General features: G+C 40.7%; 1 protein-coding gene across 1 annotated transcript; it reads right to left on the minus strand.

Moving 5' to 3' along the window:
• Positions 1 to 18,939: 18,939 nt before the first annotated feature.
• On the minus strand, positions 18,940 to 23,463 carry LOC148148650 (putative G protein-coupled receptor 139). Its single transcript, XM_087992364.1, has 2 exons — positions 23,394 to 23,463; positions 18,940 to 19,850 (listed from the first exon to the last, which is right to left on the minus strand). The coding sequence occupies exons 1-2, from the start codon at positions 23,461 to 23,463 to the stop codon at positions 18,940 to 18,942; spliced, it is 981 nt and encodes a 326-aa protein (XP_087848490.1).
• Positions 23,464 to 23,738: the final 275 nt, after the last annotated feature.

Genomic DNA, 23,738 nt, shown 5'->3' on the forward strand with positions numbered 1-23,738 from the left:
GGCAAAGTTTCTTCATGGAGTGCCGTCACTAGCGGTGTTCCGCAAGGATCTGTTTTGGGACCATTGCTGTTTGTCATTTTTATAAATGACCTGGAAGAGGGGTTAGAAGGTTGGGTGAGCAAGTTTGCGGATGATACGAAAGTCGGAGGAGTTGTTGACAGTGAGGAAGCATGTGGCAGGTTACAGCAGGATATAGAGAAGCTGCAGAGCTGGGCAGAAAGGTGGCAGATGGAATTCAATGTAGCTAAGTGCGAGGTGATTCACTTTGGGAAGAATAACAAAAAGATGGGGTACTGGGCTAATGGTCGGATACTTGGTAGTGTGGATGAACAGAGGGATCTTGGTGTCCATGTACACAGATCTCTGAAAGTTGCCACCCAGGTAAATAGTGCGGTGAGGAAGGCATATGGCGTACTGGCTTTTATTGGTAGAGGAATTGAGTTCCGGAGTCCTGAGGTCATGATGCAGTTGTATAAGACTCTGGTACGGCCGCATCTGGAATATTGTGTGCAGTTTTGGTCGCCATACTATAGGAAGGATGTGGAGGCATTGGAACGGGTGCAGAGGAGGTTTACCAGGATGTTGCCTGGTATGGAAGGAAGATCGTATGAGGAAAGACTGAGGCACTTGGGGCTGTTTTCACTAGAGAAAAGAAGGTTTAGGGGTGACTTGATTGAGGTGTACAAGATGATTAGGGGGTTAGATAGGGTAGACAGTATGAACCTTTTCCCGCGTATGGAGTCGGGTATTACAAGGGGGCATAGCTTTAAATTAAGGGGGGGTAGATATAGGACTGATGTTAGGGGTAGGTTCTTCACTCAGCGAGTCGTTAGTTCATGGAATGCCCTGCCAGTAACAGTGGTGGACTCTCCCTCTTTATGGGCATTTAAGAGGGCATTGGATAGGTATATGGAGGATAGTGGGTTAGTGTAGTTTAGGTGGGCTTGGATCGGCGCAACATCGAGGGCCCAAGGGCCTGTACTGCGCTGTATTCTTCTTCTAGCTATGGACTGCCAATACAGATCCAGTCAGATCAAGGATCAAACTTCACATCGAAACTATTCAAGTAGGTTATGGATAACTTGGGAATAAAGTATAGCTCTCTGAAAGATACCTGTCCATATGAAAAGTTGTGCAGCAGAAGACGAAGAAGACACAGCCCAGGAAAACCTACAGAGGGAAATCGTCAAAGCTGACGAGTTTTGAAAAGCGATTTCTTTTTCGGGGCTTTTTTATTGGACCAGTATTGTAGAGTGGGAAATAAAAGATAGGTTTAAGAGAAAGGATTTACAATTAGTGGTTCTAATGTTCTCTGTTGGACTTAAAGAATAAAATTGTTAATTTGTACTTTAAGTAGTGAAATCTGGGATAGTTCCTTGCCTCTTGAAATGTAACAGATTACGGCGCGAGGTGAGCTTCTCTGTGTGTTGGGTCTAAATTAGCAGAGGGGTTACCTTGTGTCATAACAGCTTGGGGGCTTTCATTCATGATTTGAACAGATCCAGTCAGAGATTTGGACAGATTTGAATAGATTTGGGGTAAAAAAAAAAGCCCAGCAGATTTAAACACTTGCCGGTTAGTGTCCTAGATCTTAAATAAGATGTAGGTGAAACAATTGGTTTAGTTTTGGTGGTTGGTTCAACTAAAAGAGAGAGAAATAGTTCTTAAAATTGTTAAAGAGGTTCTGGGGTTTGAAGATGATTCCTAAATTTGTGAAGCAAGTCTAGAAAGAAAAGAAAAGACCATACACCTAGAATTAGCAAAGAGGTTAGAATTGGGTTTAACCAAGGACAAAAGTAATGCGGAAATTATAAGGAAATTACCCAAACACATAGACAAGTGCAGTAGAGTTAGAAAAACTCTTACAATCGAGGAAAATTGAGTTAGAAGATAAACAAAAGGAGAGACTAAAAGAAAGAGAGGGAGAGAAGTTTCTTAGTTGAGCAGAGAGAGAGAGAAGAAAGGAAGAGAGAAAGAGAAAGAAGAAAGAGAGAGAAGGTTCTTAGCTGAGCAAAAAGAGACAGAATTTGAACTTGAGAAGTTGTGACTCAGTCAGCAAAGTTAAGTTAACAGGATGGAGATTAAAAGAGAACGTAGTGATATATATACAAATATGTCAAAACTCTGCCACACTTTGATGAGAAAGATATCGAAGCCTTCTTTATTTCATTTGAAAAATTGACTGGGCAGATGGGGTGGTCCAAGGATTTATGGGTAACACCAGTTCAGGCGAAACTGGTAGGCAGTGCTAGTGAGGTATTTGCTGTGCTGTCAGATGAGGGGTCAAGAGATAATGAAAAGATTAAACAGGCCATTTTGCGTGCTTATGAATTGGTATCAGAAGCATATAGACAGCAGTTCAGATACACAAAGAAGGAACCAGGTCAGAATTATCTTGAGTTTGAAACAATTAACCATAGTCACTTTGATAGGTGGGTGTGGGCCTTAAAAATAGACAAGACCTGTGAGGCTCAGGGGCGGCACAGTGGCGCAGTGGTTAGCATTGAGTCATAGAGTCATAGAGATGTCAGCAGGAAAACAGACCCTTCGGTTCAACTTGTCCATGCCGACCAGATATCCCTACCCAATCTTGTCCCATTTTCCATATTGACCTATATTCCTCTAAACCCTTCCTATTTATATATCCATTCAGATGCCTTTTAAATGTTACAATTGTACCAGCCTCCACCACTTCCTCTGGCAACTCATTCCATATATGTACCACCCTCTGCGTGAAACAGTTGCCCCTTAGATCCCTTATATATCTTTCCCCTCTTACCCTAAACCTATGCCCTCTAGTTCTGGACTCCCCTACCCCAGGGAAAAGACTTTGTCTATTTATCCTATCATGATTGTACAAACCTCTATCAGGTCACCCCTCAGCCTTTGACGGTCCAGGGAAAACAGCCCTAGCCTGTTCAGCCTTTCCCTATAGCTCAAATCCTCCAACCCTGGCAACATCCTTGTAAATCTTTTCTGAACCCTTTCAAGTTTCTCAATATATTTCCGATAGGAAGGAGACCAGAATTGCATGCAATATTCCAACAGTGGCCTAACCAATGTCCTGTACAGCCGCAACATGACCTCCCAACTCCTGTACTCAATACTCTGACCAATAAAGGAAAGCACACCAAATGCCTTCTTCACTATCCTATCCACCTGCAACTCCACTTTCAAGGAGCTATGAACCTGCACTCCAAGGTCTCTTTGTTCAGCAACACTCCCTAGGACTTTCCATTAAGTGTATAAGTCCTGCTAAGATTTGCTTTCCCAAAATGCAGCACCTCACATTTATCTGAACTAAACTCCATCTGCCACCTCTCAGCCTATTGGTCCATCTGGTAAAGATCCTGTTGTAATCTGAGGTAACCTTCTTCACTGTCCACTGCACCTCCAATTTTGGTGTCATCTGCAAACTTACGAATTATACCTCCTGTGTTCACATCCAAATCATTTATATAAATGACGAAAAGCAGTGGACTCAGCACCGATCCTTGTGGCACTCCACTGGTCACAGGCCTCCAGTCTGAAAAGCAACCCTCCACCACCACCCTCTGTCTTCTATCTTCGAGCCAGTTCTGTATCCAAATGGCTAGTTCTCCTTGTATTCCATGAGATCTAACCTTGCTAACCAGTCTCCCATGGGGAACCTTGTTGAACACCTTACTGAAGTCCTTATAGATTACACCCACCACTCTGCCCTCAAAAATCCTCTTTTCTACTTTTTCAAAGAACTCAATCAAGTTCGTGAGACATGATTTCCCCCGCACAAAGCCACGTTGACTATCCCTATTTAGCACTGCTGCCTCACAGCACCAGGGACCCGGGTTTGATTTCAACCTTAGGTGACTGTCTGTGTGGAGTTTTAATGTTCTAACCATGTCTGCATGTTTTTCCTATGGGTGCTCTGGTTTCCTCCCACAGTCCAAAGATGTGCAGTTCAGGTGAATTGGCCGTGCTAAATTGCCCCTAGTGTTAGGTGCATTAGTCAGGGGTAAATGTAGAGAAAGGGTCTGGGTGGGTTACTCTTCGGAGGGTCGGTGTGGATTTGTTGGTCCAAATGTCCTGTTTCCACACTGTAGGGATTCTAATCTAATCTTTCAGATTTGTGTGCACACATTCAACCTATCTGTATTGGTCTGTAATCTCCTTATCTCCTCTCCAAAACACATTTTTCTAACCATTTTACTATAATCTGCAGATTTAGCTATTGTGCCTTTGCTTCCAGTTCCACCACCACGCAACCCCATCTAAGTCAGGTAAAGGAACATACAGCACTTGTTTAAAATGTAAGTTAGAAAAGAAAAACCCCTTTATGGACACTATGTTTTCTACCAGGCAACTAATCTTCTCTTCATATTAGTATGCTACCCCACTACCATGTGTTTCTATTTCATGCAATAACCTTTTATGTGGCCCCTTGTCACATTCATAAGATATGCAAAACCTTTTAATATCAGCAAAATGAATAGAACATATTGAAGCAGGTAAGAAAGGACCTAACAATAAGAGTGGAAGTTAACAATTATATCTGACTGACGATTCACGCTGATTAATTTTGAATGAATTATTGTGAAATTATTAACTGTTGACTCAACTTGCTCAAACTATCACCAAACAAAGGGAAGTGAATAGACAATTATCATACAGAGTCATAGTCATAGAGATGTACAGCACAGAAACAAACCCTTCAGTCCAACTCGTCCATGCTGACCAGATATCCCAACCTAGTCTAGTCCCACCTGCCAGCACTTGTCCATATCCCTCTAAACCCTTCCTATTCATTTATCCATCTGTATGCTGTAATTGTACCAGCCTCCACCACTTCCTCTGGCAGCTCATTCCATACATGCACCACCCTCTGTGAGAAAAAATTGCCCCTCAGGTCCTTTCTATATCTTTCCCCTCTCACCATAAACATATGCCCTCTAGTTCTGGACTCCTCCACCCCAAGGAAAAGACCTTGTCTATTTATCCTATCCGTGCCCCTCATAATTTTATAAAGTTCCATAAGGTCACCCCTCAGCCTCCGACGCTCCAGGGAAAACAGCCCCAATCTATTCAGCCTCTTCCTCAAGCTCAAATGCTCCAACCCTGGCAACATCCTTGTGAATCTTTTTTGAACCCTTTCCAACTTTACAACATCTTTCCGATAGGAGGGAGACCAGAATTGCACTCAATATTCCAACAGTGACCTAACCAATGGCCTGTACAGCTGCAACATGACCTCCCAACTCCTGTACTCAATACTCTGAGTGATAAAGGAAAACATACCAAACACCGTCTTCGCTATCCTATCTACCTGCGACTCCACTTTCAAGGAACTATGAACTTGCACTCAAGGTCTCAGCAATACTCCTCAGAACTTTGCCATTAAGTGTATAAGTGCTGCTCTGATTTGCTTTCCCAAAATGCAGCACCTCACATTTATCTAATATGTACAGACAATGTAAAGTTTCCCTACAGTGGAGGATTGATATTGTCCCTAACTCAGAGAGCTCAGTGTTTTTGTTCTCAGTCTCTAACACTCACTGTTTCAGACGCATTCTCCTCTCCACATTGGCTGCTGCTATTGCTGATTCTAAATTGTAGAATGCTGAGTGTGGGATTTCCTCCTGCTCCCAGCACCCAACAGTGTATCAAACTGTTCCCAAATTCAGTAATACCTCCAAACCTGTGACACCTCTTGTATCTGAACGAAGAAGGTTCTTATTTTAAAAATCAAGAATGGAATAAAATTCAAAAAATGGTTTGGTGCATGCTCTCTCTCTGAAAGTGACCTCATAATTTGTTAGTTTTAACATGTGTAGATGCACATCGAACGTTTCAGGGAATTACCAGATGAAGGGCTCAGATTTACTCCTTCATGCTATCCAGTTTACAGAGTCTCTTAATCCGTGAATGAATAAAAAAGATGGAATTTACCAATAAACGCTGACAATAACAGAATCGTCTTACCTCATTTACACTGTGATACTAGTCTGAAATTCACATGCAGGAACCTTGTCAATGACGCAACATTACTATTTTTAAGTAATAATTATTTGATAATTTATCCAAAGTAACAATCAATGCCGCAATAGGAATTACATATATTTCATGATAGGCATAGGAATTCACTCTCAGAAACATTGCCGAGAGCACAACACCACAACGAGAATTTGTCTGATTGAATATTGAAGTTGGACCCAATATGTATACATTTAAATGCAATAAATTTTACAAAGTTACATGACGAAACTGTGCTGGAAAAAGAATGAACTCACATTTGTAAGATGTAAGATTTTACAACAGTAATACAGCACACGATGTCACTAAATGGAATGGACCATGTTGCTAAAAAGAACAATTGATCAAGTTAAAATGAGAAAATTAAATGTAAAATTAAAGAAATAGACCGATGGAACAAAACCTGTTGGATCTCTGAAAGGGATAACAATCTCCATAAACGTGTAGAGAGGGTGTCTGTAACCAATGATTCACGCAGCTACCAACAAACGGCAATACTTCACCTGGAACTCCAATAACTGCAAGGACCGGGTAGTAGACGGCAAAGACCAGACCTTTTGGTATCTCGTGCATTTCTGTCAGAAACTCTGAGCCCTTTCTTCAATCCACTGATAAAGTGTAACATTTAAAGGTGATTTCAGGCTCCTGGGAGATAATTAGATTGCATGATTTTTACAATTTAGTTCATTCATTGCATTAAATAAAGGGCACAGCTCCTGATTTCTGCTATTCACGTTTTTATGGAATTGGATGTTTAATATGGGATCCGACACCAAAGTGAAGTATATCCATCGAGAATAGAATGGTTTCAGTTGCACTTCTTTACACAAAAACAAACTATCTAGATACAGGGGGAGAGTGAGTCAGGGCACACAAATAGCTAGAGACAACAAAATGAGGCAGTTAACCTGCCTCATTAGAGGATAGTAACCATGGGCTGGAAATACGTATCTGAAGCTGAGCTATTCGTGGCGAAAGAGTGGGATTTTTCTCGTATTCATTGGCAGCAGCAACAATTCAAACCTCTGCGTTAGGGCATCAGAGGAGCTGACTGTGTGGTGGAACCATGTTTTTTTTTAGATTAGATTACATTACAATGTGGAAACAGGCCCTTCGGCCCAACAAGTCCACACCGACCCGCCGAAGCGCAACCCACCCATACCCCTACATTTACCCCTTACCTAACACTACGGGCAATTTAGCATGGCCAATTCACCTGACCCTGCACATCTTTGTGACTGTGGGAGGAAACCGGAGCACCCGGAGGAAACCCACGCAGACACGGGGAGAACGTGCAAACTCCACACAGTCAGTCGCCTGAGGCGGGAATTGAACCCGGGTCTCTGGCGCTGTGAGGCAACAGTGCTAACCACTGTGCCACCGTGCCGCCCACAATGTCTCTTGTGTCTTGGTTAATCGAGGACAGATCACACTTCAACTCAAAGGCAGCTACATGTTAATAAAACATAGGGAGGTTTTTTTTTAAAATTACTCCTTGGAACAAATTGATACACATTGGAAAATCTTTATGTAATTTTGCACATGAAATCATACAAGCCTGGACTTCAATCTGTGCCAACAATGAGTATTAGACCTAAGGACTCTGGTGTAGACATCTATGTGACATTCACTGCAAATGTTTTTTTTTTCAAAATGGGAACATTTTAAGTTGTCTTAACAAAATTCAGCATTCAACGTCTTGGAAAGTTTGAACGCTATTCCCTTGGTACGCCCAGCTCCTACCACTTCCAAGTTGAGGAGAAAAGCATCATTTTTTTTTTAAAAAAAAGCAAATCTTCCGTATGACTTTGAACCCCCACAGCAGACCAGGGCTGTCCCTGGGTCATTTGTGTTAAGGACTTTCTTGATGATTTTCTTCAATTTATCATCCTTATCCTTACTTGAATGTATTCCTGTCGCAATCAACTGGCTAACTCAGCTACATCTCCTGAATAAAACTCAGCGGACGTGGATTCCAGTGAATGTGCTATTTTGTTAATTTTCTGGGATGTTTTTGAAAACAAGAACAAAAATGGAGTATTCTTCCATTGAGTTTGCAACATGCAATCATACTTTGCCAAAATTTTAAACATTGGCGTTTTTATTCCAAATTGCAGTTTAAATTGAAATCGCGTTCAGGTACAGAGAGAAACCCAGGATAATTGATCATTTGCATTAACCATGGTGGCACGGTGGCTCAGTGGTTAGCACTGCTGCCTCACAGCACCAGGCACCCGGGTTCAATTCCCGCCTCGGGCAACTGTGTGTGTGGAGTTTGCACATTCGCCCCTTGTCTGTGTGGGTTTCCTCCTGGTGCTCCAGTCTCCTCCCACACAGTCCAAAAATGTGCAGATTAGGTGAATTGGCCATGCTAAATTGCCCGTAGTGTTAGGTGAAGGGGTAAATGTAGAATGGGTCTGGGTGGGTTGCTCTTCGGAGGGTCGGTGTGGACTAGTTGGGCCGAAGGGCCTGTTTCCACACTGTAAGTAATCTAATCTAATCGTGGCATTGTTATTGCCATCCTAATAGTGCATGTGCTCTTGAGCAGGCCTTACGCCTCATATTAGCAATAAGTTTGTTTCAAAGGTGGAAGTCAGTGTTAATTCCGTGTGTACTGACATGTGGGGTCATCACAAGGTACAGTTGACCAGGGGTATAATGGCCCTCAAAGGAAATAGAGCCAAGTTATCGCTCTTCAACATTATCATAATGGATCATTGGTCATGTGCAAAATAGTCCAAATCTCGCTGAAATGTAACCAATTCTGTTTGTATTCATTATGTGCAGGTCAAATTAGGGATGGTTACAGACCACAGGCAAAGGTCCTCATGATCATGCTGGGCGCAAATGTGATATTTTTAGTTTGGTTACATTTGAGATGGATTGACTACTCAGTGTGTACAGGTGCAGGGTAAAATTGTCACGCTCACTATGGGTTTCAGAATTTCCAGAAGACATTCATTCAGTTTAATGTTTCAATCCAATATTGTCCAGTCCAATACAGAATGGCATAGTCAGTATATCCAGATCCAGGTCCCATTCAAGGGGACAATATTCAGAATGATGCATTTGTATGTGACCAGATTTGTTTAAGTTGGTGAGAAGCTGTCCAGGTCAGCCTGGTTATAACTGTAGTGGAGATTTTAGTAACTTCACATTCAGTTTTGACAAGTGCTATTCAACTCACCATAGCTACACTGAGTCTGAACTGGTTTGATTCATCACAGTTGCATTCAGTGATGACAACTGCATTCTGACTTAAATGTGTCGTATTAAAGATGGATTTCACTGGGAACAGATTATTCCATGACGGTTTGACCAAGTTATCCCATTGCCACATTACAGTTTCCCATGTTCCCCAACACAGAACAGACTTTTCCCTGAGAACCCCCCTTGATGATAACTGTTCAAGCCCATAGAACTGATCATGATCTATCCCTCAGGCTGACCTTGTAAGGGCAGCCCAACTCAGCACAGGCGAGACCTTGGACTGAGGCTCCCCAGCAGATTTGAGAGTCATCTCTGAACCCAGTCCCCAAACTGGAAGGATGCTGAGAACCCCTGTGATGTTAATGGATCAAATACATATACTGTTGGGTTTATGACAGGAAGAAGAAACACATTTAAGCAATTGGTTTAGTTTTGACTTCAGGATGTGTTTCCAGGAATATCCTCCAATCAGTGAAGCTGTAATGCTATCTCTTATCGAAAACACCACACCCCCTCCTCTCTTGCCTCCCTTTCTGTCTTCCTGTAGCATTTGTCTCCTGGAACATTAAGCTGCTGGTCCTGCCCATCCCTGAGCCATGCTTCTGTAATTGCTATGATATCCCAGTCCCATGTTCCTAACCATGCCCTGAGTTCATTTGCCTTCCCTGTTGGGCCTCTTGCTTCCATTCTGTGCATCCCTATGACTCTTTGACTCGAAACAAAAGCTTCATTTAAAGAAAGATTTAAAAGCTGATGAAATAATGACAGCTCTCTGGAATTGCGTATCTATGTTGGACAATGTTAAGAATCTTTGGTTTGATGTTTGTATTATGATATTTCTCACAACTGACATACACTTTGCTTGTCTTTTCCTGCATTTGTAAAATAGCCTTATTTTCTGCTGGTACAAAAAACAGCTAGAAATGAAACAAACCTTGGCTTTCAGAGATAAATAACGATGAAAACAAATCTCTTGTTAATCGATGTGGTTCATCTTTTGGCATTGTCACAGATGAATTCCTCTGCGTTTGGAAAAGTCTAATTGTACAATTTTGGCACCTTTGAATCAATCTGCTTTTAACATCCATACCAATCTGGTTCCACCAACCAAGCCAGCAACAGACTCCAACAGCTGAATACCCTCTTTGATATCTGATTCTGGGAAAAAACAGTGGATTCGTATTAGAAATAAACTGGTTCCCTGTTCACATAGCTGCAACATCTCTAACTTCAGGGAAACACTATAACTCCTTGATTCAACCATTTGAATTCATATTAATATCAACGAGCAAAAGAAAATGGAATTTAGGATAACTTAAATATTTGAAAACTTAACTGACCCAGTACAGTTATTTAACTAGAGAACTCTTTCAGTCCAGTAACATCCCATAAAGACACCTCCTTGACGAAAAGATAAATTGAAATACAGATTCTTACAGGCAGGAGGGAACAACATCCAAATAGATTTCAGAGAGAACATCAGTCACAAACCATTTCCTGATGTTCCTGGACACCAGGAACTTGTGACTGCTGCTGCTAAGCCAAACTAGAAAATGCCTGAGCTGGGAGAACTGGTAGCTCAGTGGTTAGCACTGCTGCCTCACAGCATTGGGGATCCAGGTTCGATTCCCACTTCAGGCGACTGTCTGTGTGGAGTTTGCACATTCTCCCCTTGCCTGTGTGGGTTTCCTTCGGGTGCTCCGGTTTCCTCCCACGTTCCAAAAAAGATGTGCAAGTTGGGTGAATTGGCCGTGCTACATTGCCCCATAGTGTTAGGTGCATTATTCAGGAGTAAATGTAGGGAAATGATACTGGGTGGGTTATTCTTCGGGGAGGTGGGGGGAGGGGTCAGCATGGACTTGTTGGGCTGAAGGGCCTGTTGCCACACTGTGGAGAATCTAATCTAAAAGAAACTGGTTGCTACCCTGCCATTGTTAAACTTGGCTCTCAGAACATAGAACAATAGAGCACAGAACAGGCCCTTCAGCCCTCGATGTTGTGCCGACCTGTGAACCAATCTAAGCCCATCCCCATACCCTATTCCATCATCATCTATATGCCTATACAAGGATTGTTTAAATCTCCCTAATGTGGCAGAGTTAACTACATTGGAGGGCAGGGCATTCCATGCCCTTACCATTCTCTGAGTAAGGAACCTGCCTCTGACATTTGTCTTAAATCTATCACCCCTCAATTTGCAGCTATGTCCCCTCATACAAACCAACATCATCATCCTAGGAAAAAGACTCTCACTGTCCATCCTATCTAATTCTCTGATCATCTTGTATGTCTCTATCAAATCCCCCCTTAGCCTTCTTCTCTCCAATGAGAACAGACCCAAGTCTCTCAACCTTTCCTCATAAAACCTTCCCTCCAGACCAGGCAACATCCTGGTAAATATCCTCTGCACCTTTTCCAATGCTTCCACATCCTTCCTGTAATGGGGCTACCAGAACTGTACACAATATTCCAAGTGTGGCCCCACCAGCATTTTGTACAGTTGCAGCATGACATCATGGCGCCGGAACTCAATCCTTCTACCAATAAAATCGAACACCACTGTATGCCTTCTTAACAGCACTATCAACCTGGGAGGCAACTTTCAGGGATCTATGTACATGGACACCAAGATCACTCTGCACATCCATACTACCAAGAATCTTTCCATTGACCCAGTACTCTGTCTTTCTGTTATTCTTCCCTAAGTGTATCACCTTACATTTTTCTGTTTTGAACTCCATTTTCCACCTCTCAGCCCAATTCTGCAGTTTATCCAAGTCCCCCTGCAACCTACAACATTCTTCCACACTGTCCACTACTCCACTGACTTTAGTGTCATCTGCAAACTTATTAACCCTTCCACCTATGCCTGTGTCCAAGTCATTTATAAAAATGACAAACAGCAGTGGTCCTAAAACAGATCCTTGTGGCACACCACTAGTAACCAGACTCCAGGCTGAATATTTTCCATCAACCACCACTTGCTATGTTCTTAGAGAAGGCCAGTTTCTAATCCAAACTGCTAAATCACCCTCAATCCCATGCCTCTGCATTTTCTCCAACAGCCTACCATGTGGAACCTTATCAAAGGTTTTTTCTGAAGTCCATATACACCATGTCAAATGCCCTACCCTCATCCACGTGCTTGATCATCTTCTCAAAAAAACTCATTTGTGAGACACAACCTGCCCTTGACGAAACCATGTTGACTTTTACCTTTTTACCTTTATCTCCAATCAAGTTGTTACTTGCTAGATGATTATAAATCCCATCTCTTATAATCCTTTCCAAAACCTTTCCTACAACAGAACTAAGGTTCACTGGTCTATAATTACCTGGGTCATCTCTACTGCCCTTCTTGAACAAGGGCACAACATTTGCAATCCTCCAGTCTTTTGGTACTGAACCTGTGGACAATAATGACTCAAATATCAAAGCTAAAGGCTCTGCTATCTCCTCCCTAGCTTCCCAGAGAATCCTCGGATAAGTCCCATCCGGCCCAGGGGACTTGTCGACTTTAACTCCTTCTAGAATTGATAACACCTGTTCGTAACTAACCTCAATCCTTTCTAGTCTAATACCTCGTATCTCATTCTTCTCCTCTACAATATTCTCCTTTTCCTGAGCGAAAACTGATGAGAAATATTCGTTTAGCACCTCTCCGATCTCCGCAGGGTCCACACACAACTTCTCACTTCTGTTTTGACAGGTCCAAATCCTACCCTAGTCATCCTTATATTCCTCACATACCTATAGGAAGCTTTAGGGTTCTTCTTTATTCTATTTGCTAAAGACTGCTCGTGTCCTCTTTTTGCCCTTCTTAACTCTATCTTTAAATCCTTCCTAGCTGATCTGTAACTCTCCATCGCCTCATCGGAACTATCTTGCCTCATCAACACATAAGCCTCCTTCTTCTGCTTAACAAGAGATGCAATTTCTGTAGTAAACCACGGTTCCCTTACCTTATCACTTCCTCCCTGCCTGACAGGGACACGCAATATCTGTTCCTTAAACCAGCTCCACATTTCGATTGCATTTTGCTACCCCATTTTATGCCTCCTAATTCTTACCTAATCATATTAGAATTGCCCTTCCCCCATCTGTAACACTTGCCCTGTGGCATGTACCTCTCACTTTCCATCGCTAAACTAAACATAACCGAATTATGGTCACTCTCTCCAAAGTGCACACCTATCACTAAATCAAGCAACTGGCCTAGTTCATTACCAAGTACCAGATCCAGTGTGGCCTCACCTCTTGTTGGCCCTTCAACACACTGTGTCAGGAAACCCTCCTGTACACATTGGACAAAAACTGATCCATCTTCCTCGTACCCTTGGCACCTCTGCCTTATCAACCTCTCTTAAAAAAAACCCAAGGACAAAATAACCTTGTTAAAGTGACAGCAGTGTGTGTGTGTACGTCTGTGTGTGTGTGTGTACGTCTGTGTGTGTGTGTGTGTACGTCTGTGTGTGTGTCAGTGTGAATGTATGTGTGTGGCTGTGTGTGTGTGTCTGTATCTGTGTGTGTGTTGTGTATGTGTGTGTGTCTGTATCTGTGTGTGTGTGTCTGTATCTGTGTGTGTGCGTGTGTGTGTGTGTCTGTATCTGAGTGTGTGTGTGTGTTGTGTGTGTGTCGTCCCAATTTGGCTGGGCAGTATTTCTTCGTCGGCTCATTTTATAAACATACATTGAAGACAGAATGTGTAGCTGAGGAATCCGATCTTGTATTTTTAGTTAAAATCATTACCACTAATGAGGATTACTGAATGTTTGTAGGCTTAACAGTGTTGGTAGGGCTTGACATTAAATGGTGGGTGAGAAGAGTTCATTTGCATGGACGATTAGAACATCAAAGTTAAAGGAGAAGTTGGGAATGCAAGTGAGGAATGCGTCTGATTGTTAGCTGAAAAAAAAAGGAAGGGATACAATGTACATTGTATGACACCAAGAAACTGTATAAGAGTAGAGAAATGTAATAATAGAACAAACTGAAAGGTTCTGTGTCTGAGTGCATGAAGATTTGTATTAAAATTAATGAGTTAACAGTACAGGTACGGGCATATGGGTTTGATTTGATGGTCATTACTGAGATAATGCAGGGAGACCATGTTTGGGAATTGAATATGCAAGGGTTCTCAGTATTTCCGTAGGATAGGCAGGAGGGGCAAGGAAGTGGTGTAGCTTTGTTAGTAAAAGAACAGATCAGTACTGTCGTGAAAAATGATATCAGCACTGATCACACCATAAAATCAATCCGAATGGAAGTTAGAAAGAACAAGGGAAGAAAGTCCCTGGTTGGAGCAATTGATAAATTCCCAAACAGGAGTCCCACAATGAGGCACGGTATAAACCAGGAAATACTGGGGTCTTGTCAGAAGTTACTGCCATAATCATATGCACATAGGCTGGATTAATCAAGCTAGTGAGGGTAGCCTCGAGGAAGAGCTCATTGATGTATTAGAAATTGTTTCTTGGAATAATGCACTGGTCAACTAACCCAGGAGGAGTCTATTCTGGATTGCTATTTTGTAATGAATTACTTAATGAGCTCATGGTGAAAGATCCTCTCGGCCAGAGTAATCATCGAATGCTACAATTTCATATTTAGTTGAATGGCAAAAAACTTAGGTCCCACACTGGCATTCTGGAAATAATCATAAACTGGGTGGAATGACTAACAGATAGAAAAGTTGATAATTTTCAAGGAAATACTCAATTGCTTCCAAGTAAAATATATTCCAGAAAGGAAGAAAGATTGTAAGAGGGGGGAAATTATCCATGGCTAAACATGGAAGTTAACGATGATATGAGAACAAGAAATAAGGCATAGCAAATTGTAAAGGCGAGTGGCAGGTTAGAGGATTGTGAAACTTTTAATGGTCAACAAAGAGTAACTAAAGCAGTCATTAAAATGGCAAAGAAGAATTGTTAATGAAAACTAGTGCAAAATATAAAAGTGGGTATCTAGAATGAATTCATTCATATGCACGTAAAAGGCAAGAGAATTGCTAAAGTGAATGTTAGTCTCTTGGAGGAGTAAATAATGAGGAACACAGAAATGGCAGGGTAAGTAAATCAATATTTTTGTTCATAGTGGTAGACGCCATTCCACTAACAGGTAATGTAAAGGTTGTGGAAAGGAAGCAACAAAGAACAATCATCATCATTAAGGGAAAAGTACTGAGCAATTATTGAGATTGAAGGTTGACAAGTCCTTAGCGCCTGACAGCTGACATCCTAATATCTTACAGGAAGTGGCAGCAGAGATAGTGGATTCATTGGTTTTAAGATGGCAAAATTCCATGGATGGAGGAAAGATTCCTGTGGACTGGAAAAAAAACTGACATTGCATCCTTATTGAAAAAGGCAGGGAGCCAGAAAGTAGGAAATTACTGACCGGTTAGTTTAATATCAGTAATTAGGAAATTACATTTAAGTAATAACAGGACATTTGGAAAGTCAAAATTCAATTCGTCAGAGTCAGCACAGTTTCATGAAAGGTAAGTCATGTTTGACTAATTTGTTAGAGTCCTTTGAAGACATAAAAAGTAATATGGATAATGGGGATGTTGTATATCTGATTCTCCAGAAGATATTTGCTAAGGTGCCATACAAAATGTTAATAAACAAGATCACAATTTATTACCTTGGGTAAAGGATTGGCTAACCAAGAGAAAACAGTGAATTGGGATTAATGGGTCTTTATGGAGTTTGCACGTTCTCCCTGTGTCTGTGTGGGTTTTTCTCGGGTGCTCTGGTTTCCTCCCACAGTCCAAAGACATACAGGTTAGGTAAATTGACTATAGCGTTCAGGGATGTGTATGTGTGTTAGTGAGGGGTAAATGTAAAGTAATAGGGTAGGGGAATGGGTCTGAGTGGGTATCTTTTCGGAGGTTCAGTGTGGACTTGTTGGGCCGAAGGGTTTGTTTCCACACTGCAGGAATTCTATGATTCTATGATGATTTTCTGGTTGGCAAGATGTAACTAGCAGGATGCAACAGGGTTCACTCTTTGGGCCCGAACTATTTACAATCTATATTAATGACTTTTATGCAAGGATAGAAAGAAATGCAGCCAAACTTGCTGTTGATAGTGGAGTAGGGAGAAAGTAAGTACAATGAAGAAATAAGAAATTTACAAATGCAAATATACAGGTGAATGGGTCAAAATTTGGCAAATGAGGTTTAACATGGATAAGTGTGAGGTCACCCATTTTGGTCAGAGGAGGAGGAAGGCAACTTGTTACCTAAATGGAGAGAAATGGAGAGTGTTTCAGTGAAGAGGAATCTGGCTGTCTTCATGCATGAATCACAGGAAACTAGGGTGTAGGTACAGCAAGTAATAAGGAGGGCAAATGGAATTTTTCATTTATTGCTAAAAGAATAGAGTATGAAAGTAGGGAAGTGTTGCTTCAACTGTACAAGGCATCAGTAAGACCGTACCTGGAGTATTGCCTACAATCTTGGTCCCCTTAGTGGAGGAGGAATGCAGATGAATTGGAGGTAGATCAGAGGAGGTTCACTAGATTGATTCCAGAGATGAGGAGGTTGTTTTATGAACTTATTGAGCACTTTATGCCTTGTACTGTGAAGATTTTACAACAACGGGAGGAAATCTACTTGAGGTATATACGGCGTGAAAGGGGATTGACAAAATATTCATAGAAAGAATGTTTTCTCCTGTGGGGCAATCTGAAATGATTATACATTGCATATTAACATCTATTACATTAGGTCAACATTTGAAGGTAAGAGGTAGCAGATTTAAAACAAAGATGAGTCGAAATTATTTCTCTGAAAATATTGTGACTGTGGTGGATGCTGAGAGATTGAGTAAATTTAAGGAGGAGATAGATTTGCAATGAGTAATGGGTTGAAGGATTATGGACAGTGGATAGGAAAGTGGAGCTGAGATTGAGATCAGCCATGATTGTATCAAATGGTGGAGTGGGATCGAGAGGTTGAATTGCCTCCTCCTGTTCCCAGTTTTTGTGTTAATAATAGGAAGGTTTATTAATATTTACACAGTACTATTACAACAGGTAAGGTTTATTAGCAATAAAACAAGCTATTTATTAACACATAGAAGAATAGCAGGGACACTGCAATATCGAGGGCACACTTCCTCTGCTTTCTGGGTATTCCAGGAAGCTTTTCATGTCCTGGATAATCAATTTTCAGGAAGTGTCATCAGCTTGGATTTCAGAACTTGAGCAGCTGTTGATTTCACTGCGTTGCATGTTTGCTGCTGAAAGCTATGTAGATAGCACATTTTTAAAGGTGGTGATGCCACGCTAAAGTGAAAGAGGGAATCGTTGTACCAGACAGTGAAAAAGGAAATGGCACATAACGTAAAAGTCCCATCAGTGCATCCCAATCTTCAAACAATATTCAGCTCTGAATACTGGTGACAGTGAAGTTTCACTCGGGAAGTGCAATCAATGCCATGTCACCACAGTGGTTCAGTTGTACCAGAGGTGCAAGGATCTATATTGAGAGGTGATTTGATAGGGAAAAGATGGATGTGGGGTGGAAAGTCAGCGATAAGCTGCCCTTTCCACATTGACAGAAATGATATAGCTGGAAAGGGTTTCAGTGAGAATCGAGCATGGTAATAAGCATGCAGAATGTCAATGTCTCTTGGGTATATTGTTGGGATGGATCTGATTCAGAATGTACTGAGTGTGACGTTGGCATAGAATGGACTCTGAGCGGGAGACTTCAATGTCCATCACAATGAGTAGATCAGTAGCACCATTGCTGATCAAGTTGGCCAAATCTGAAAGAACATAAATGCTAGATTGGGTCTGCAGGTGGTGTCAGAACTAATAAGAGAAAAAAATCCATTACACCTCATCCTCACCTGTCGACATGTTGTAGGTGTTTCTATCCATGGCATTCTTGGTAAGAATGATTACTGCATGGTTGTGTGAAGACAGATTCCTGCCTTCACTTTGGATAGGCCCACCATTCTGTTGTCAGCACTGCCACTACCTAAATAGATTGATTTCAAGCCAATCTAACAACTCAATAACTGCTTTATTGGGTCATCAGCTACAGCAGAATTGTACTTAACCACAATGAACACCCTCATGGCCCAATAGTTCCCCAAATCTACCAGAAAGTTGTGTACATTGCCCAGACCATCTCGGAAAGCAGCCTCCCATCCATGGTCTCCACTTACGCTTCCCATTGCCATGGAACGGCTGCCAACATTGTCAATGACCCTCCCACCCAAGCATTGCTCTCCTCCAACCACTTCCGTCAGGCTGAACTTACAGAAGCTTGAACACACACACTAACAGGTTCAAGAACAGCTTTTTCCTTCCCATCATTCAACTGCTCAATGGACCTCTCTAACTTCAAATATTATGACCTTGCTAATGTTAATCTTCCCTTTGTGCACTTCCTGCACAGCTGTGACCTTGTATGACTTGCTCTGTCTAAGCACCCTATGATCTGCATGTCCTTGTTGGATGTGACCTGCTGTACCATTCACAAAACAAAGCTTTTCACTGGACGTAGGTGGATGTGACAACATTAAATCAAATCAAATTGACACTCACTGAAAACAATTTACATGACTGACTTTTACAGTGATACAATATTCCTTGAATTCACAAATTGTATAAAGGTTTAAAAGCTTGTGCCCATAGTTTGTGACATAGATAAGAAAGAGGACATAACATAAAGTACAGTTTGTGTTACATTATCCTTTTTTAAACTCTAAATATTTTAACAAATACACGTAGTGGATATTTCATCCCCTTCTTTAACTTGTCTCTGACCTTACTCTGGGTCCCAGCATAAATAAAAGGATTGATGCAGGAACTCAGTAGCTGAAGCATATATCCGCTTTGTTGGAGAACAAACGTGGAACTACTAAAATCAGAACCCGTGGAATAAGTTACACTTGTAATTTGAACATAGAGAATATTGACAAAAAGTAGCACATATGAAAGCATGAAACTGCCTGAGATGGCAAAGAGTAAAACAATGGATTTTTTGCGCTTCTCAACCTCTGGATCACTCTGATTCTCCCCATTCCTCTGATTCCGGAGTCTACTGAGGGCTATATTTGCTGCTAGAATGTGTCTGACGGTCAGAGCATTGAGCAGTAAAATCAGGATAAATGGGAGACAAGGAGTCAAAATGGATCGAATCCAGTCATAAGCAGTCCATGCAGGTGATGTATAATATATATCTTTTATGCTGCAGAGCCAAGGTATATTGTTTATTATGTACATAGGTTCGAATTCAAAATATATGAAGATATTTTTTACGCAACACAGTGCACACACAATTAATATAACACGAACTGCCATCTTCTCAGTGCAATATTTTATTTTCAGCTTGTGGCAAGCAATGGCCATAAATCGATCAAAGGTGAAAGCAACTGTTAACCAGGCAGAACTGTCAATGGCTGTAAAATTGACAGCTACATGAAAACTGCATACTGGTGTGATAGAGAGGAAACTGTATGGAAAATAAATCCCAACAATCTGATTTAATATTACAGCCGTAACCATAACCAGAAGATCTGTCACTGCCATTGAGACCAGGTAGGAAGTGATACATTTTGAGAGACCGCATCTCGTCCGAGACAGGATCACAATCACTGCCAAGTTAGCTGTAAATGAGAGATAAGTCAGAGGGAGAAAAGCAACTTTACTGGTTCTAGTCTAAAAAAAACATTCATTTTTTAGGTTCTTTTTTAATTTAAAGTTTTAAGAAGTGATTCTAATTTTGAAATTATCCTAGTGCTGGAGCAAAATCATCCTTATGTTGGTGATACTCGATATAATGGTAAAGACATTGGACATGTAAACTCCAGGCCCAAGCTAATGTTCTAAAGAAGATGGGTTCAAATTCCTCACAGCAGCTTAGAAATATGGAAGATCAACTGGAAGACAGGAAGAAATTAAAACACATTGAAATGAGATGAGTTCATACAACCATATGAACAAGGAACAGAACTAAGCCATTCAGGCCATCAATCTTGCTCTGTCATGCTTGATTTATTTGTGTTTTGAATTCCACATTCCCATTGACTCCAATAGGCTGTGATTCCTCTCCCATAGAAATACCTATTTGCATCCAGCTTAAAATATTCATTGACCTTATTGTGAGGCAGAGATCAAAAGCAGTATAAACCTCTGAGAGGAAAATAAAATGCCTATCTCTGTCCTAAAAGTGCAACTTCAGATCTGCATCACTCACATGAAGGGGTGTCAATTCAACATTCATGTTGTCAAGAAAGATCAGGATTTTCTAAGCTTCACTGAAATCACACCTCACTCTTCTAAACAAGCCTGGTCTGTCTAAACTTTCCCCAAAAGATGACCTGTTCATTTCCAGTATCAATTGAATTAATTTCCTGAGATCCGCTTCTAATGCATTTACATACTTCTTTAACTAAGGATACCGAAACTGCACACTGCATCTAAGATAGGGAGGTGCAATGCCCTGTATAATTAATGCATTACACCCTTATATATTTAATATAAAAAAACAAAAATTTCTGAAAAAAACTCAACAGGTCTGGTCATTTATATGGAAGGAAAGCAGAATTAATGTTTTGAGTCCAGTAATCCTTCTTCAAAACTGATAGTAGCTAGGTAAAGTGGTAAATATGCTGAAGACAGAGAGGGATCGGGGTGGGGAGGGCTTTAAGGGTTGATTTGTTGCGGTGGAACACAGAGAGAGAGAAAACAGTTTGGCAGAAAAGGGGATGGATATTCAATATGTTAAGTTCCTCTATTAGTCTTCTTAATTACTTGTACCTGCATACTAACTTTTTGCAACACATTCCCCAGAATATCTAGATCCTTCAGCAACTCAGAATTCCAGCTGTTCTCTGTTTAGGTAATTCTCTGCTTTTCCATTCTTACGGCAAAAACTGAACAACTTTACATTTTCTCATATTATACTTGATCTTCCAGATTCGTTCGCACTCATTCAATCTATCTATATTGGTCTGCAGTCTCCTTATATCCTTTCCAAAACACATTTTTGTAACCATTTTACTATAATCTGCAGATTTAGCTATTATGCCTTTGCTTCCAGTTCCATGATCCCCCCTCCAATCCCATTTTAAGTCTCTTGATATAAGTTCAAAATCGAGGCCCTAGCAAAGAAATGTACAGGACGTTACATCCTGTAAGTAAGACAAAAAAACCCATTCGTGGATAATTTTTTTTCTACCAGCTAACCAAACTTCTGTTCATATTGGTATATTACCCCTATGTCATATGTTTCTCTTTCATGAAACAACATTTTACGTGGCCACTTGTCACATGCATAAGATATGCAAAACCTTTTAACATCGGTTAAAAAATATATAACACATTGAAACACATCAGAAAGCATCCAGCAATATTAGCAGAAATTAGCAATTATATCTGGCTGACAAATCACACCAACTAATTTTCAATGAATTATTGTGAAATTATTGACTGTTGAATCAATTTGCTCAAACTATCAACAAACAGAGGAAGGTGAATAGATCATTATCATATCTCTGACTTTACAGATTACCTTCTGGTATCATGAAGTATTAAATCCAATCTCTTCACCTGTTAATCTCTTGGAATGTTCAGTGTGGACCTACATATGTTAACTGACAAATTATGAGGTCACTTTCAGAGAGATAGTCTTTGCAATGCGCCAAATCCTCCCTGTCACATTGCACGTTTTGGATAAATGATCAATTTTATTCTACATTTGATTTTGGAAATAGGAACCTTATATATTTAGATACAAGTGATGTTACATGTCATGTCTCTTCCCTCAGTGTGGAGAGATCAGTGAAGATGGGAACAGTTTAAAAATTGCTGGGTGCTGGGAGCGGAGGAAATCTCCCATTCAGCAATCTTCAATTTAGAATCAGTAGCTACAGTGAATATGGAGAGGAGAGCCCACCTGAAAGAGTGAGTGGGAGAGAGACAGTGAACGAAAAGACTGTGCTCTCTGAATTAGGGACAATATTAACCCTCCACTGTAAAAAATGTTCCCATTACTTGTACATCTGCCAACATCTAGGTGCTTATTAAAGTCCTTTAATATCCCAATAAAATTGTTCAGTAAATTCAATAGGAACCATTTAATGTTTTAATTCTCTTAATTTATTAGATTGCTGTCAAAGGCAAGAACACAACCAAACTTCACTTACACTGTGACAACACTGAGAGTCAACCACAGGAATAGTGGCAATAATGAAATGGCACTTTATTTTCTCTGTTTTGAGGGAGGCGATAGCCTCGTGGCATTGTTAATCCAGAGGACTCCTAATCCAGAGAGCCAGATAATGTTCTAGGGGTTGAGGCTTGAACCTCATCATGGCAGATGCTGGAATTGGAATTTAATACACAAAATATGGAATTAAGAGACTCATGATGACTATGATTGCTGATTGTCAGAAATACCCATCCAGTTTGCTCATGTCCTTCAGGGAAGGAAAATGCCATCCTTATTAGGTCTGACCAGCATGTGCCACCAGACCCACAGCAATGTGGTTGACTCTTAACTACCCTCTGGGTAATTAAGGATGGGTAATAAATGGTGACCCAGCCAGCGAAACTCTTATCCTGTGAATGAATAAAAAAGTGAGAATTTACCCACAAACCCTGACAATGACAGAATTGTACCTCATTTACACTGTGATAACGGTCTGAAATTCACAGGAACCCTTTCAATCACGCAATAGAACTATTTTTAAGTGAAACTTGTTTGATAATTTACCCACATTAGCAATCATTGCCAGAATAGGAACTACACATACATCATAATAGGTGTGTGAATTCACTCACAGGAACAGTGTCAAGAACACAATATCACAACAAGAAGTTGTGTAATTAAATTATTGAATTTCCAAGAAATCTTCAACAAATCTTAGAAGAAAGTATGTTGGAAAAAGAATGAACTCACCTTTCTAAAGATACGATTTTATAGCAGTAATACAACAAACTATGTCACTAAGAGGAAGGGACCATATTGCGAACAAGACAAATTGACAAAGTTAAAATTGGAAAATTAAATGTAAAACAAGAAACAATAGACCAGTTAAATGAAACCTAATGTATCACAGAAAAGGATAATAATATCCCATAAACTTGAAGAGAGGATGTCTGTAACCAATGATTCACGCAGCCACTAACAAACGGCAATACTTCACCTGGAACTCCAATAATTGCAAGGACCGGGTAGTAGACGGCAAAGACCAGACCGTTTGGTATCTCATGCATTTCTGTCAGAGACTCTGAGCCCTTTCTTCAATCCACTGATAAATTGCAACATTTAAAGGTAATTTCAGGCTCCGGGGAGATAATTAGATGCTGTAATCTTTACAATTTAGTACATTCATTGCATTAAACAAAGGGCGCAGCTGCTGCTTTCTGCTGTTTACTTTTTTCGGGAATTAGATGTTTATTATGGCATTGGACAGCAAAGTGAAATATATCCAGAGAGAATAGAGTGGTTTCAGTTGCATTTGGTTTTGAAAAAAAAACAACTATCCAGA

Source organism: Chiloscyllium plagiosum, unplaced genomic scaffold (assembly GCF_037043375.1).
Source record: "Chiloscyllium plagiosum isolate Xiang-an unplaced genomic scaffold, Cpla_swu_hap1 HiC_scaffold_12, whole genome shotgun sequence".
NCBI lineage: Eukaryota > Metazoa > Chordata > Chondrichthyes > Orectolobiformes > Hemiscylliidae > Chiloscyllium > Chiloscyllium plagiosum.

Bases quoted from the DNA above. Each gene is read 5' to 3' on its own strand.
- LOC148148650 (XM_087992364.1), bottom strand. From the start codon at position 23,463: ATGCATGAGATACCAAACGGTCTGGTCTTTGCCGTCTACTACCCGGTC. The intron at 19,851-23,393 runs GTGAAGTATTGC...TCTCATTTACAG, and splicing joins TGCAATTATTGGAGTTCCAG to CTAACTTGGCAGTGATTGTG.